Source organism: Dermacentor silvarum, chromosome 5, assembly GCF_013339745.2.
Source record: "Dermacentor silvarum isolate Dsil-2018 chromosome 5, BIME_Dsil_1.4, whole genome shotgun sequence".
Lineage (NCBI taxonomy): Eukaryota > Metazoa > Arthropoda > Arachnida > Ixodida > Ixodidae > Dermacentor > Dermacentor silvarum.
In genome coordinates, this window is record NC_051158.1 from 169,543,867 (window position 1) to 169,560,894 (window position 17,028).

At 42.7% G+C, this 17,028-nt stretch overlaps 1 protein-coding gene and 1 long non-coding RNA gene across 2 annotated transcripts in view; one reads left to right on the forward strand and one right to left on the reverse strand.

The window, feature by feature from the left end:
- LOC119453887 (zinc finger protein 239-like) overlaps positions 1-14,166 on the forward strand; it is a 48,947-nt gene extending 34,781 nt beyond the window's left edge. The window contains exons 3-4 of the mRNA XM_037715937.2: positions 6,482-7,363; positions 13,526-14,166. Coding sequence (XP_037571865.1) covers positions 6,482-7,137 — 656 coding nt within the window. The 3' untranslated portion in view covers positions 7,138-7,363; positions 13,526-14,166. The remainder of the gene's footprint in view (positions 1-6,481; positions 7,364-13,525) is intronic.
- Positions 6,557-15,895, reverse strand: LOC125945278 (uncharacterized). Its single transcript, XR_007466776.1, has 3 exons — positions 15,841-15,895; positions 12,993-13,076; positions 6,557-6,684 (listed from the first exon to the last, which is right to left on the reverse strand). It is a non-coding gene; the product is annotated as an uncharacterized LOC125945278 (long non-coding RNA).
- Between the last annotated feature and the right edge of the window lie 1,133 nt (positions 15,896-17,028).

Below are 17,028 nucleotides of genomic sequence, written 5' to 3' on the forward strand. Positions count from 1 at the left end.
CGAAATGTTTTTTTTTTCCGCAAGTTCAGTATTGTGAGGGTCGACTGTACTATTATGATTAATGCATATGTCTGCAATCAAAGGCTTCGTGCAGGAATGAGAATGAATACAAGAAATGAAGGAACATACTTGGACCCAAGGTTAAAAATAAAGGTATTTGTTCAAGAAGCATTATAAACATAAGAAAGCAAGGGTTGCCAAACTTTGATTGAACTAAGCAGGACAAGACTAATGATTTAGGAGTGAAGCTGAAGACTCATTTAAAGAAAGCGATTGAACAGCGGTGTACCAAAAGTTAACTCTGCAGAGAGGAGTTAAAATTTTGCTTTGTCATTGTATCTTATATCTTATGAAAGAGAGGTATAGCAGTGGTAGCACAGTACTAGCAGTGGTGTACCAAAACTTCACTTTACAGAGAGGAAGCTTAATTTTCCTTTCTCGTGGTATCTTACAGTCTAATTTGATCAAAGGGAAGTACAGTAACAGAACTTCAGTGATCTCTTCCTACCACGCATGCTTGTAGCAAGCAAACCTAATTTCCTCCCTGACACTGTAAATCTTGCTTATTTGCTATGAGTGAAGAATGAGCCTGATATTAAGATTCTATGGGATATTTCCCTATAGTTTTGTGTTGTGAACGAGATGATGGGCAGGGAGGCATAATGACTTCTCACCAACAGTCAATCACTAGGAGTTGCAGCAGAGCCATCTTTAACCATTGTGACTATGCGACTGGCATGCTGCCCACTCATTCAACACAAGTGCAAGCACTTGGGGAAGGAGCCACTTCATTGGCACTTCTGCAGTCGGAGCTTTTCGCAAAAAAGCAGCTTTAAAGGGTCCCTGTCAAAATCTGGCCATTTTGAGCTGACAAGTGTAGTGCATACGATATGTGCTAACGATCGTGTATGCAAAGCATTGCAAAGTATTGCAATGCTGAGCGCAGTGAAATGAACTTTTCAAACATTTCTAACTAAACACTGTGCACCCTTCTTCTCGTGGGCGCCGCATTCTTAGCCGCTGAGTCGACGTCAATCTCACTAGTGCACCTACGTAAATTGCAGTGCTGTGAGGTTACTTACAGTGACACCAGACTTTGTAAATTACTGAAGGCAACATCAGCTATTTGTTTAATCTGTTGCTTCAGTAGAGGATTTAAAGTATATATAAATTATAAAACCTACAAAATAAATGTCTGCAAGCCTTTGTTTTACTCCGTGCCATAGCTAGAGGGACATGCTTCCGTTTTGTCTGCTTGTTCTCACATCGTGCAGAAAACAACTCTACCTGCCATGTTTTACCCATTTTCGATGCGTGATTGTGCTCTTTGATCTGCTTGTGTCTGCCTCAGTGCTTGTGACCATGGCACTGACTTATACCACTAAACAGGTGTTCTTGTGCAGAGCGCGCAAAATCGTGCACTGAGCAAAATGAGACAAATGCGAGATTGTTACTGGAAGTGCACCACTCAGCAAAAACGAGAGAAAGAGAAAAAAAAATGAAAGAAAGAAGGCGGAACCCGAGACGTATTTGTCACGCAATCCTCTGGCTATGCTATGGGAGAATTCAGGGAAGGGATTTCGCTTGCAGAGGCTAGATGGGGGCAAATGGAGAGAGTGTCCATGTTGGCGGTGACACTCGCTTCTGAAATCATGGGTTCATGGCACTTCAAATATTTGTCTCTGCTATTAATGAACCTATTTGAAAAAATTGTTGCCGTAGAACACTCCTTAGAGGGCATGTAACAACTTACAGTGCACAAAATTTGCTATGTGGCCTGGTAAGGGGCCCCTTAAGACACAATAGTGCAGGTTACTCATGTGATGCATTGGAACATGGAATTGCAATACAGTGGAACCCCATTGACACGTTCCTGGTCGTTGCGCTTTCCCGGCTGCTACATCGTGTTTTCATGGTACCGACCTAAATCCCATCAACGCGACTAGCAAGTTGCAGCAAGTGACTCGCGTGTTACAAGTGACCGAAGCTTGCAATAAGCGGCCAAAGTTGCACAAGCATATTGAAAGAAAGCGTGCACAAAGCACTTGAAGCACCCAAAGAAGTATGCAGAGGAGAAAAATGATCAAGAACCACGTGCACCAGACCACTGAGCTTATGGGCCCATTTATTTTGGGGCTTCCAAGGGTCTTGTAAGCATTGCATAATTGCCACTTCACCTTATTCAGCTTTGCTACGATAGAGCTGTGTTATGCAGTGAAGCATATCAAAGTTGAAAGTGACCACTTTCATGGAACATTTTATGTCCCTCCTTTAGTTATACGCACGTGCACACTCTGTCACCGATCAAGGTACGAGCACCAAGATTTCTAATAACTGTGCTGGCAGCCATTCAGAGCTGTTTGTGGCATTGCTGGGGTGATTTGCAGCCTTCGTAACGGTTACATTTTCCTGCCTGTTACGTTTTTTTTGTTGTTGCGCTCTTGAAAAACCTACCAGCTGGATTGTACTGTATTTACCGCAGAGTAAAAAAAACTAGTCATTTCGGCGCATCTGATAGAGGTAAAAGGACTGGAACTAGGCTTCTAAATGCGTCTTCAATACGCTGCACGGCATTCTGATGTGTCGGGGAAATACCTGCCAGCCTGTGAACATTGAAATGCATAAAAATTCTGCTGTCGTGACAAAGGGGGGGGGGGCAGACGTGAAAGCGAACATTTACTTACACAGACTGACAATGGAAAGGTTTATGATACCCATTTCTTTTTTTTTCGGAAAAGTTACTACTCAGTGTGTCGAATACTGCGATGGTGACACGGAAAACGTTGAGCATTCTTTATCTGCATTCTATCTGAAGTTGCGTTTGTGTTTCTTAATCTTTATGTTGGAAACAGTAAGAGGTGAGTGTGATGGCAATAGTATGGGGACTTTGGTGAGAAGCATATGACGAGTATGGCCCTTACTTAATGCAAATTATGTAATGTTTCATTTATTAAGGTGATGTTCATGCACTTCATGGTTCCGGAACTGCTGCTTTGTTATTTCCGTAATAACTGCTACATCCTGTTGTTTCCTGTCCAACTGCTTTGACCATATACAAGTGAAGCCCAAGTTTTTTACAACGAAGCTGTTAAGGGCCCAGTCTTCGATGGTTGCGTCCAGATGTAGAAAAAAACTCTCATTGGCCATATGCTGTGTGTGCGAGTGAAAGCACGCTAGGGACGCGCGCTTTCACGGCGAGCGAACGCACGGCGTAGCGCAAACGTGACTTCTTCCGTTGTGCGAAAGGACGTGGGGGGCGACATTTAGCTGCGGCACCAAATGCGTATTTTGCGACTGGGTGCAAGGGGAACTAGTGACTCAATCTCCCACGCGAAAGGAGGACAGTGGGAAGGCAGCGCGGGAGGGAGGGCTTGCAGCTTCTGCTCTGTGAGCAACTTGTACTTTGCACGGCGCCGGGCAGTTGCGCGCGCCGTATCTTGAAAGCGATCTGCAACACGGCTCCTACCGCTATGGTACACCACCATAGGGTGTACGGCAAAGGTTGGCACATTTTTCATAAACACGTCACCAATGCCATGTGCGTTTGGTGCGAACACGGGCAAAACGCCGCCATCGTCGAGAACAGTTCTATGCGTTGTTTGTGTGACATTGGTGACGTGTTTATGAAGAACGTGCCTACCTTTGCCGTACACCCTATGGAGGCGTACCGTAGCGACCATAAGGCCATGGTCCCTGTCTGTGGTCACTAAATAAATGAAAACCACCGGATCATATATATTTCTCATTCTTTAATAGTTCGAATAACCAATTACACCATCTTTATATCTTTATAGTCATAATTGGAAATATACATAATACCCACCATAGTCGCTGGTCTTCCATCTCCACCCCAGTGGAAGGGCTGACAGATTTTTTTAGCCAAGCCAACCTTTCGAATTCGAAAGGACACTCGTAACGGTGAACTGTACTTTTACATGATTGGCAGTTCAGCATGTTGTGATTCGGAAGCATGTCTGCTCTTGAAAATCGGAGCGAGCTCTGAAAATAACTTTAGCTTGAGTGTGCGATCAGAACTTAGATTTATGCGAACTAGCATGTGAAGCATCGTAATGTGTGTTGCCATGAAATTAGAGTAACCATGGTTCTGCAGTTTTACTCGCTGCGTCAATGCCTATGCCTGTAAGTGTGAACTTTTCTTAAATTGTAATAAATTTAGAATGAAGTGAAAATTCCTAGAGAATATAAAGAAAGCGATTTTAAATAATAGATATGGAACACTATGTATAGTAATCTGTGGTCACTTGGTAATAATACAGCCTTAGCACCACAGTGCCACTTCAAAGCAAACTGTTTTTTGCAACTATCTTACCAATTTAAAATTGTGATTTCTACTTGAACCACAAACGGCATGTGCGATTCCTAGGCATTCTCATTCCCACCAAAATCATGACACTTCCTGGACAGTTCTCTTTTAAGTGTGCCCTGAGAAAATACCTTTTATGGGATGCATGCACACTTTGTTAATAATTCACCTTAAGACTGACAAGCAATGCATAATCTTGAGATCACAGTGACTTTTCCAGTGACTGAGGACTTCACTTGCATCAGGAACGTCTCCAAATAATCTTGCTCGAGGCAAGTGCCCTGCTAATATATGGTGACTAGTGCTGCCACAAAATAGTGACACAAATGCTGTCACAATCACCTTTTTATATGCATTTTTGTCATCTGGCACTACCCCTTTCTTCAGCACCTTTAAAGGCTTTCTCGAACTGAATCTATATTTCGTAAAACGTGACAGAATTTTCTTAACGAGACGTTCAGGAGAGTTCGCAGGTATGGAGAGAGAACAACTGGATTGTTGTTATAGAATGAACTGTAAAGTCACTTTCGCAGGATATCCAACACGATTTAACAAATTATTGCACCATAATAGGATGTAGCTGGCTGTGTTGGAGGTTGCAGGGTCATTTGTTGTAATGAGATTGCAGTGCATTCTAGCCACCGTGTTCATGTGTGATTCCTTCGTGTGAAGATGCAAGAAAATTGAAAGTGCTCATCGTTCAACTGTGCTTTGCGAAAACCAAGCACGAGGGTGGACCCCAAATGTGATCAGAAACTTAACATTTTGCACACTTGCCTGCCTTGTTCTGCATCCAGCTGTTTGAGTAATGTTAGGTTATACCGGTACGGTGCAGAGGGAGAGGTTTGTTTGGCAAATGGACTGCTGCAATTGACAAGGAATGCTCCACAGTTTTGTGATGGCAGAGCACAAGGAGCAGAGTGCGTGTGAAGTTTCACTTTGAGCAAGACTGCAACTAAAGATGTCATACTTTGTTATGCCCATAAGGACGACACTGAGTAAAGCCCAGGTCGGCAAGTAGTTTTCTCAGATAAACAATGGTGAGTTGTCACTCAAAAAGAAGCTATTTATTTTTGTGCATATAACTCACACTAAAAATTAAAAAAAATAACAATAAGGTCAGGGTGTGGCTTCCACAAATTTCGATCTGAGGTGTGCCTTAATGGCAGCACAGCATGTGCTGCCTTGCAGCCCCACTTCAGGGCAAGGATTTTCACCATTCAAACTTTCGTTATCTCCTTGGGAACCCCACCCTTCTTCCACCGCTGTGTGTTGAAGCTCTCTTCTCCCCACCTTCATTGTCGCTCATTCTTCTGCTCTTTACGGGTTGCCATTTTGTGTTTAGCATTTGGCAAATAGTGCACACGGCGCTGGCAAAGTAGAACTTGAATCACGATAAGTTGAGCTCAACGGCACAGCAGCATCTCTGAAAAGGGGGGAACAGAGTCACTGGCCGAAGATACTACATGGGCAAGTCGTTTATCCCCGAATAGAGACTGTTTTTGTAACCATTTGAGCGTTGTATGTAGTTATTTCTGCGGGTTATACGCACCTACTATTTGTTTCTTTCCGGGCTGTTATGAAAGGGGGTGCAGGCTTTATGTGTTGGCAATTTATACACAGAAAAATACAGTATGTCCTCGCTGCCTTTTACTATCTCAAGCTATAAAAAGGTTTGCTAAAGTTCGGCATATGATAAAAAAGGTGAAACCTGCTGATGAAGTTTTATATGAGACAAGTTTGTCGTGCCAGCAAATCATTACAACTTTAGCAAGTGCCAGATACGGCCACCAAACCTCGAGTGCTCATTGAGGATCAGAGAGCAAGGTGGGTCAGTTTTTTGGCATGGTTTTATAAGGGTGGTTGAAATCTGTGAATATTTTGACACTCCACAGCCTCTCATTTTGTAGTATTTTACCTTTCTGAAAAATTGTCTTTTGGTGAAAACATGGGTGGGCTTCACAAACACGGTCGTGAAGCATTTAAATACAGAAATAATGAGTTAATCAAAAAGGACCACTAGGTGTTCTTTGTTCCATCATGCCTGCAATAGCCAACAATACATTCCAAATCAATAAAAGAACGCTCATTTACTTTAGTATCTGTCTTCTTTTTTTGCATTTCATAATAAAATCTCCATTTGTTTTATTTGTGCAGTATCGAGGCTTTGTATTTCTCCATCAACAGCCAGTGGTGACAACTCGCAGCAGGGATGCCTCCACCGATGTCGGCTCTGTGATTTTGAGGCTGATGAACTGTTTCGTCTGGAAGAACATGCCAGGGTTCACACTGGCGAGGGTCTGTTTCAATGCCATTTGTGCCTTCAGAGCTTCTCAAAAAGGAGCACCCTAAACAGGCACCTGTTCATCCATACTGGCCAGCGTCCATTTGTGTGCCATTTGTGCTCTCGGTGCTTCTCATCAAGGGACACCCTGAAGGTACACCTGAGGGTCCACGCTGGTGAGCGGCCATTTCAGTGCCCTTCATGCCTTCAGAGATTCTCACAGAAGTCCAAGCTGAAGGAACACCTGCGCACCCACACAGGCGAGAAGCCATATCAGTGCCCTTCATGCCCTCGGAGCTTCTCGCGTAAGTCCATCATGAAGCTACACTTGCACACCCATACAGGCGAGAAGCCATATCAGTGCCCTTCGTGCCTTCAAAGATTCTCACAGAGGAGTGCCATGAAGCAACACCTGAGCATTCATACTGATGAGCGACCACACCGTTGCACTGTCTGCTCCAAGTCTTTTGCGCGGGCTGGTTACTTGAGCAGACATAAGAGAAAATATCACCATGATACTGTAGAGTAGGTTAAGTTTCTCATAGCCTATAGAAACACATGTGCATTCACACTGGTCACTGACCAAACCATTGCACCATCTACTGCAAGTCCTTTTTGCAGGGTTAGTGCTTGAGAATACATAAGAAAACACAGCACCACGATACAGTAGAGTAGGTCAACAGCCATGTTGAACTAATGTTTGAATTTGGAATCTACAGACGTGTAGCATGCTGCAGGGTGTTCTGTTGCACCAGGTAGCTCAAGTGTCCTCATACATTCTTAAAGGGGCCCTTGAACACTTTTCGGCTCACCGTATTTGCTCTGGATCTATTCTCAGCATGCCATATAACATAGAGAAAAAGAAAATATGTCAATCGACCCACACAAAGTCAAGTTATGTTGTTGCTCCAAAAAATTAAAAATACAGTCAAACCTCTATATAATGAAGCTTCTAAAATCTGCAATTTCCTTTGTTATATCGAAATTTCTTTATATTGTGACTGTTCATTATTCAAAAAGTATTCAATATTCAATTTGATTCTTTTGTTGAACTGTTTGATGCGATCTCATGAATTTACTGTTTGCACGCCTCTATAAGATATGTGTGTTCAGTGTAATGCATTCTAATGCTTATTAGTATTACACTACAGATGTCTGAATGATCTGCTTTCTAAGTTCAATTTTTTTCAGTATTGTTTTTTTTGTTACATGTAAACTTGTTCTGTTAGGCTCATTCGTGTATTTGTTGCCTTTAGTTCTGGTATAGTATGTGGTTCATCATGGAGACTCTTCATCTTATTCTGTTCGCACCTTTTTTTTGCAGATAGGTACTTCTTTAAAACAATTGATTGTTTAAGAAGTTTGCTTGCCACTGTGTTTCATCAGATCACCGAATAAATGCCTGTGTGCAATGTATATTTGTTGTCTGTGCTTGGTATTTTAGTACTCGCATGACAGGATGCAGTGTATTGATATTAGCATTTTATTGTTGCCTCAAGGACTGCAAGAGAAGTTGAGTGATGGCAGTTGGAAGTTCATTATTAGCACAGAAGGCACTTGTTATAACAGATATGCATGAGTAATTTAAGTCTTCAGTCAAATGTCAAGTCCCTCATTCCTAATTCATTACTCCATTTTATATCAACTAATGTATCGGCGTTTCTGTAAGCACTAGTGCGACTCATATCTGTAGAAATATTTGTACTCGTATAAAATTAACATTTTGAGTAAGCACGCAATAACACCTGCAATGTATAAAACATTATTGCACAGAAGGCAAGAAATTGGGCGGATCCTGTCTTTCAGTGTTCAGAAAGATTTTCTGAATTGCAGTTGTACTAGTCTCTCATAAGGAAGTTCCTCAACAACAAAATTATTGCACAGGAAATGTCTTTAAGTTTAATAAATCCAAGAATTAACTGTTTTAAGGATGTGCGAATATTTGAACCTTTTGAATAAGCACTTCGTAAATACAAATATTTTTTCAACATTCTTCAAATACTTAAAACATCTGTGCACAAATAAACCTCAAATTGAAGCAGTACAATAAATTTCATCCCCGTGGGCATGGTATAGGCATAAAATATGAGAATGTGCATAGCAGAGGAGGCTAGATACGTTTCTCAGGGAGCTAGACTTTCCTGGCTATACAGTGATCATTTGCACTCTCCGAAGAGCCCTGTGTATGCGAGCAAACTCATTTGTTTCTCATGTTTCATTTGTGTTTTTAGTAAACAGTGCTTCATAACGTGCGATGTAATGACAGGAACTTGCTAATGTTGTGAACACTAGGATGTGCGGATTGTTTTATACATATTTTGATAGTAGCTGTTTATTTTTCTAAATCTACTCTAAACATGTTCTACATTTGACTTCATTCACTTCTGGCACTGTTGGATTCAATTCAATATGAAAAATTACTTTTACACACCCCTAGTTTTGATCTATACTGGGCAACAATGTAGCTGCATGCAATAAATAAACATGAAACTTTTTGCTTTTTGGCTTGTTTCTCACCTGAGGATTACCTTCACATCCACTCAGCCGTTCTAGTGCAACTTACGCCTTCAGACTTCACGTTACAACCATGTGCTCCATCTTAAAGCATACATTTATAGCAGCAGTGAGATGTTCTTAAAACACCTCTGAAGTATGCACACGGCATGTCTAAGTGCTTCCATGCTTTTCTAAGCCACTGAAGTGGTCATTAAGCACATCTTAAGTACCACCACTTCGTCGCAATCTGTAGTAAGGACTGTGGTGAAGGGCGTGGGTAATTATAGTGTTTGGATTGAGTTTGTGAATGAGTGACCACTTACTGCTTTCATATAACTTGCCCACTGCAAAAGCTCCATTTAATAAAGTTTGCAATCGCTTTCATAAAAGTGCTCCGAAGATCTGTTTTACTGTGTCAAGCATTTATAGCTGTTCAAAATGTGCTCCAACATGGCATGCGCCAGTAGCATCACTGTCCAAAACACGTGGAAAGAGCTGGCGGACGCTCATAGAACAAGCCAACTCGAGAGACTCAAGCTGACCAAGCCGGTAAGAGACAACCCAAGAAGTCTGGGATGTGGAGTAGAAGGCCATATAGGCAAGAAATTAATATTGTTGCATCTATGAAACAACATCAAAGGTAACATGCTTCCCGAGTATCATAGGGGAAAAAGAACGGCAAGAATCGAGAAGCTCGGAAAGGCGTACGAAGATGACGATGAACGTTATGCAGGCGCCGCAAAGTACAGAGAGATGGAGGTGCACGCTGCCAGCGTGACGAACAGTAGAGAACAGCTCGTGGTCATGTTGGTTGGCACCTGGGACAGGGACTCAGCCAAAGAGGCAGTGATCGCCCTCGCAGCTATCGCAACGAGGGGGCATGAGCAAGTAGTGGGGATAACGGACTCGCAAACGGCGGGTAGGCACCGCCAACTTGGAAGGATAAATGCTCTGGTTTCAGACGTACTCAAAGGACTGAGGACCTCCCAGATATACACAAGTCTGGAATCCGGGGCACGAGTCTCTGGCGGAGAACGGGGCGGCACATGCCGCAGCCCGAGAACACACTCTTCGGGCTAACCTGCTGGAAGTTGACGCTGCGGAGGACCTGGACAAAGGCATACCCAGACAATACATCGAAATCGTGGCGCATTACAGACTCGGCAGAAGAAGGTATCTTCCACCACAAGCCAAATTGATGAGAGAGGATGCCATTGCATGGACAAACATGTTTACACACGGGACACTGTTGGATGCGATGTATCCGACATGCTATGACTACGCCTGCAATAAATGCTCAGTGCCATGCACTACCATATGGTATTGCAGTGCGCACACAATGTGACACTGCCTCCAATCCCCTAACCCTCTGCCCCAGAGCAATGGGAGGCCCTGCTGACCAGCGCAGGCCCTAAGGGCCAGTTTCGACTCATGGGCAGAGTGTGACGAGTGGCGAGGGACCACAGCATCCCAGAGTGAGGACGCCGCCCACCTGAGGATGATCTTCGTTGTCTGCTGTTTAAATAAAGTTTATTACGTGGGAGCGTATATGAAGATTCGCGATGCGAGTGTATGAAGTGAGGCAATAAAAGGTGGCACAGCTCCAAGAATGAGGTCAACAGCACAGCTGTTACGGCGGCTGATGGATAACCTTGATAAGAAAAGGCGAGCGGCGCTGTGGATGACATCATTGGCACAGCTGGCGTGGTGCCAACTTGCACAGGTAGCAATTACACCATGAAGTTACAATGAGAATGTATCGTAAAACATATGGTTATATCAAACAAAAACAGCAGCCACTACTGATATATTGAATTTCCAAAAGCGTGAGAATGCCCCGGAAGTTGGCTTTTCTGCATGGTGGCCGGGTGAGCAGCCTAAACCAGGTAAAAAAAAAAAAAGCTGTTCAGCCCATCTGCGCCTGCACAGCTCTACCACAACAGTAAGATAGACTGGGCCTAACGAGCTCACTGTACAACTGTGCAACCACAGTCACGGGTGGGCAACCCCCTACAAATAATGATCCTGGCTCACTCGCACAGCATTGTTTCGTTGCGTTGTTTTCACTTGTGTTTTCTTCGTTTTTGCATGATGGCTAGTGCGAAGTGGCAGTATCTGCTGTTCATCGTGAAGGTAGAAATTATCGAGATGAGTGCAAAGAGAAATGAAATCTGACGTTGCTGCTGCATCTGAGCTCACATTAAGAAGGAAATGATTTGAAACTGCTTCTGGCGGGTGGGGGAGTCCTGCTGGTTTCGACGGTCCCTGTGGCCATTGTGAGAAGCATTCTGATCAGTGCAACGAATTAGTCACTGGTTTCCGAGAACTTTCGGGCAAGTTGTCAGCATTTCCGGAAGCCATTACCAGGTCATCGATCAACAAGTTTGTGTATGTGAACATTGTTCGGTTTACTGCCTTATACATTTACATTAAGGTCAAAATAAAAGAAACTGACACAAATGTCCGCAAAGTTTCACTTTGAGCAAGACTGCAACTAAAGATGTTATACTTTGTTAGGCCTATAAGGACGACACTGAGTAAATCCCAGGTCAGCAAGTAGTTTTCTCAGATAATTAATAGTGAGTTGTCACTCAAAAAGAAGCTATTTATCTTTGTGCGTATCACTCACACTAAAAATTCGGAAAATAACAATAAGGTCGTGGTGCGGATTACACAAATTTCGATCTGAGGTGTGCCTTATTGGCAGCACCGCGTGCGCTGCCATGAAGCCCCACTTCAGGGCAAGGATTTCACCATTCAAACTTTCGTTATCTCCTTGGGAACCCCACCCTTCTTCCACCGCTGTGTGTTGAAGCTCTCTTCTCCCCACCTTCATTGTTGCTCATTCTTCTGCCTAACGGGTCGCCATTTTGTGTTTTGCAGTTGGCAAATAGTGCACACGGGGCTGGCAAAGTTGAACTTGAATCGCGATAAGCTGCGCTCAACGGCCCAGCAGGATCTCTGAAAAGGGGGGAACAGAGTCACTGGCCGAAGATACTACATGGGCTAGTCGTTTATCCCCGAATGGAGACTGTTTTTGTAACCGTTTAAGCGTTGTATGCAGTTATTTCCGCGGGTTATACACACCTACTATTTGTTTCTTTCCGGGCTGTTATGAAAGGGGGTGCAGGCTTTATGTGTTGGCAATTTATACACAGAAAAATACAGTATGTCCTCGCTGCCTTTCACTATCTCAAGCTACGAAAAGGTTTGCTAAAGTTCGGCATATGATAAAAAAGGTGAAACCTTCTGATGAAGTTTTATATGAGACAAGTTTGTCGTGCCAGCGAATCATTACAAGTTTAGCAAGTGCCAGATACGGCCACCAAATATCGAGTGCTCATTGAGATCAGAGAGCAAGCTGGGTCGAAGCTCTTGGGGAAGGTTTCATAACGGTGGTTGAAATCTGAATATCTTGACACTCCACATTCTCTCATTTTGTAATATTTTACCTTTCTGAAAAATTTTGGTGAAAACATAGGTGGACTTCACAAGCATGGTTAAGAAGCGTTGAAGTACAGAAATAAGGAGTTAATCGAAAAGGACCACTAGGTGTTCTTTGTTACATCATACCTGCAATCACCCTCAATATGTGCCAAATAAAAAAAGAAAGCTCACTTAATTTAGTATCTGTGTTCTTCTTTCATATTTCATATTAAATTCTACTTTTGTTTTATTTGTGCAGTATCGAGGCCTTGTATTTCTCCATCAACAGCCAGTGGGGACAACTCTCAGCAGGGATGCCTGCACCGATGTCGGCTTTGTGATTTTGAGGCTGATAAACTGTTTCGTGTGGAAGAACATGCCAGGGTTCATACTGGTGAGGGTCTGTTTCAGTGCGATTTGTGCCTTCAGAGCTTCTCAAAAAGGAGCACCCTAAACAGGCACCTGTTCTACCATACTGGCCAGCGTCCGTTTGCATGCCATTTGTGCTCTCAGTGCTTTTCATCAAGGCACACCCTGAAGGTGCACCTGAGGGTCCACGCTGGTGAGCGGCCATTTCAATGCCCTTCATGCCTACAGAGATTCTCACAAAAGTCCAAGCTTAAGGAACACCTGCGCACCCACACAGGCGAGAAGCCATTTCAGTGCCCTTCATGCCCTCGGAGCTTCTCGCGCAAGTCCACCATGAAGGAACACCTGTACACCCACACAGGCGAGAAGCCATATCAGTGCCCTTCGTGCCTTCAGAGATTCTCTCAGAGAAGTGCCATGAAGCATCACCTGCGCATTCATACAGGTGACCGACCACATCGCTGCACTGTCTGCTCCAAGTCCTTTGTGCGGGCTGATGGCTTGAGAAGACATAAGAGAACACAGCACCATGATACTGTAGAATAAATCAACATCCACGTTGAACTAGAGTTTGAATTGGGAATCTACAGATGTGTAGCACGCTGCATGGTGTTCTGCTCTATCAGGTAGGACAACAGTCTCCGTATGCTTCTTAAAGGGGCCCCGGAACACTTCTTGGGGGGTCACGATATCTATTCTCAGCATGTCATATAACATAGAGCAAAAGAAAAGACAATCGACCCACTTGAAGTCAAGTTATGTTATTGCTCCCCAAACTTAAAAATACAGGTAAACCTCTATATAGTGAAGCCGATAAAATCTGCAATTTCTTTTGTTATATCGAAATTTCTTTATATTGTGACTGTTCATTATTCAAAAAGTATTCAATATTCGATTCGATTTCTTTGTTGCACTGTTTGATGCGATCTCATAAATTTACTGTTTGTATGCCTCTATAAAATATGTGTGTTCAGTGTAATGCATTCTAATGCTTATTAAAGTATTACACTACAGATGTCTGAATGATCTGCTTTCTAAGTTTCAAATTTTTTAAGTATTGTTTTTTGGCACATGTGAACTTGTTAGGCTCATTCATGTATTGTTGCTTTTAGGTTCTGGTATATGTGGTTCATCCTGAAGACACTTTTCATCTTATTCTGTTCGCACCTTTTTTTACAGATAGGTACTTTAAGCAATTGATTGTTTAATAAGTTTGCTTGCCACTGTCTGTTTTATCAGAGCACCAAATAAATGCCTGTATTCAATATGTATTTGTTGTCTGTCTACAGTATTTTAGCACTCGCGTGACAGCATGCAGTGTAGTGATATTAGCATTTTATTGTTGTATCAGTGGCTGCAAGAGAAGTTGAGTGATGGTAGTTGGAATTTCGATATTAGCACAGGAGGCATTTGTTATAACAGATATGCATGAGCAATTTAAGTCTTTAGCCAAATGTCAAGTCCCCCATTCATAATTCATTCCTACATTTTATATGAACTAATGTATCAGCATTTCTATAAGCACTAGTGTGAGATGTAATGGTGAGTTGTCACTTGAAAAGAAGCTTTTTATTTTTGTGCGTATAACTCATACTAAAAATTTGAAAAAACAATAAGGTCGGGGTGCAGATTACACAAATTTCAATCTGAGGTGTGCCTTAATGGCAGCACAGCATGCGCTGCCATAAAGCCCCACTTCAGGGCAAGGATTTCACCATTCAAACTTTCGTTATCTCCTTGGGAACCCCACCCTTCTTCCACCGCTGTGTGTTGAAGCTCCCTTCTCCCCACCTTCATTGTCGCTCATTCTTCTGCTCTTTACGGGTTGCCATTTTGTGTTTAGCATTTGGCAAATAGTGCACACGGCGCTGGCAAAGTAGAACTTGAATCACGATAAGTTGAGCTCAACGGCACAGCAGGATCTCTGAAAAGGGGGGAACAGAGTCACTGGCCGAAGATACTACATGGGCAAGTCGTTTATCCCCGAATAGAGACTGTTTTTGTAACCATTTGAGCGTTGTATGTAGGTATTTCTGCGGGTTATACGCACCTACTATTTGTTTCTTTCCGGGCTGTTATGAAAGGGGGTGCAGGCTTTATGTGTTGGCAATTTATACACAGAAAAATACAGTATGTCCTCGCTGCCTTTTACTATCTCAAGCTATGAAAAGGTTTGCTAAAGTGCGGCATATGATAAAAAAGGTGAAACCTACTGATGAAGTTTTATATGAGACAAGTTTGTCGTGCCAGCGAATCATTACAAGTTTAGCAAGTGCCAGATATGGCCACCAAACCTCGAGTGCTCATTGAGGATCAGAGAGCAAGCTGGGTCGAAGCTCTTTGGGATGGTTTCATAAAGGTGGTTGAAATCTGAATATCTTGACACACCACGTTCTCTCATTTTGTAATATTTTACCTTTCTGAAAAATTATTTTTTTCGTGAAAACATGAGTGGACTTCACAAACACGGTTAAGAAGCATTTAAATACAGAAGTAAGGAGTTAATCAAAAGGGACCACTAGGTGTTCGTGGTTCCATTATACCTGCAATCACCCTCAATACGTGCCAAATAAAAAAAAAGAAAGCTCACTTACTTTAGTGTCTGTATTCTATCACATTTCATATTAAATTCTTCTTTTGTTTTATTTGTGCAGTATCGAGGCCTTGTATTTCTCCATCAACAGCCAGTGGGGACAACTCTCAGCAGGGATGCCTGCACCAATGTCGGCTCTTTGATCTTGATGCTGATAAACTGTTTCGTGTGGAAGAACATGCCAGGGTTCATACTGGCGAGGGTCTGTTTCAATGCCATTTGTGCCTTCAGAGTTTCTCAAAAAGGAGCAACCTAAACAGGCACCTGTTCATCCATACTGGCCAGCGTCCGTTTGCATGCCATTTGTGCTCTCAGTGCTTCTCATCAAGGGACACCCTGAAGTTTCACCTGAGGGTCCATGCTGGTGAGCAGCCATTTGAATGCCCTTCATGCCTTCAGAGATTCTCACAAAAGTCCAAACTTAAGGAACACCTGCGCACCCACACAGGCGAGAAACCATTTCAGTGCCCTTCATGTCCTCGGAGCTTCTCGCGGAAGTCCATCATGAAGCTACACTTGCACACCCATACAGGCGAGAAGCCATATCAGTGCCCTTCGTGCTCTCAGAGATTCTCCCAGAGGAGTGCGATGAAGCAACACCTGCGCATTCATACAGGTGACCGACCACATCGCTGCACTGTCTGCTCCAAGTCCTTTGTGCGGGCTGATGGCTTGAGAAGACATAAGAGAACACAGCACCATGATACTGTAGAATAAATCAACATCCACATTGAACTAGAGTTTGAATTGGGAATCTACAGACGTGTAGCGTGCTGCATGGTGTTCTGGTTTATCAGGTAGGACAACAGTCTCCGTATGCTTCTTAAAGGGGCCCCGGAACACTTCTTGGGGGGTCACCACATTTGCTCTTGATCTATTCTCATCATGTCATATAACAGAGTAAAAGAAATTATGTAAATTCATCCAAACGAAGTCAAGTTATTGCTCCAAAAAAATTAAAAGTACAGTAAAACTCTATATAAGAAAGCTGCTAAAATCTGCAATTTGCTTTGTTATATCGAAATTTCTTTAAATTCTGACTGCTCATTATTGAAAAAAGTATTCAATATTTGATTCGATTCCTTTGTTATACTGTTTGATGCGATCTGTTAAGTTCACTGTTCGCACGCTTCTACAAAGTATGTGTGTTCAGTGTAATGCATTCTTATGCTTATTAGTATTAGACTACAGATATCTGAATGATCAGCTTTCTAAGTTCTTCAATTTTTTTCAGTATTTTTTGTTACATGTGAACTTGTTCTGTTAGGCTCATTGGTGTAATTGTTGCCTCTAGGTTCTGCTATATGTGGTTCATCCTGGAGCCTCTTTTCATCTTATTCTGTTGCACCATTTTTTTTACAGATAGGTACTTCTTTAGAATAATTGATTGTTTAAGAAGTTTGCTTGCCACTGTCTGTTTCATCAGATCACCGAATAAATGCCCGTGTGCAATGTATATTTGTTGTCTGTTCTTGGTATTTTAGTACTCGCATGACAGCATTTAATGTAGTGATATTACTTGTGCACAAATAAACC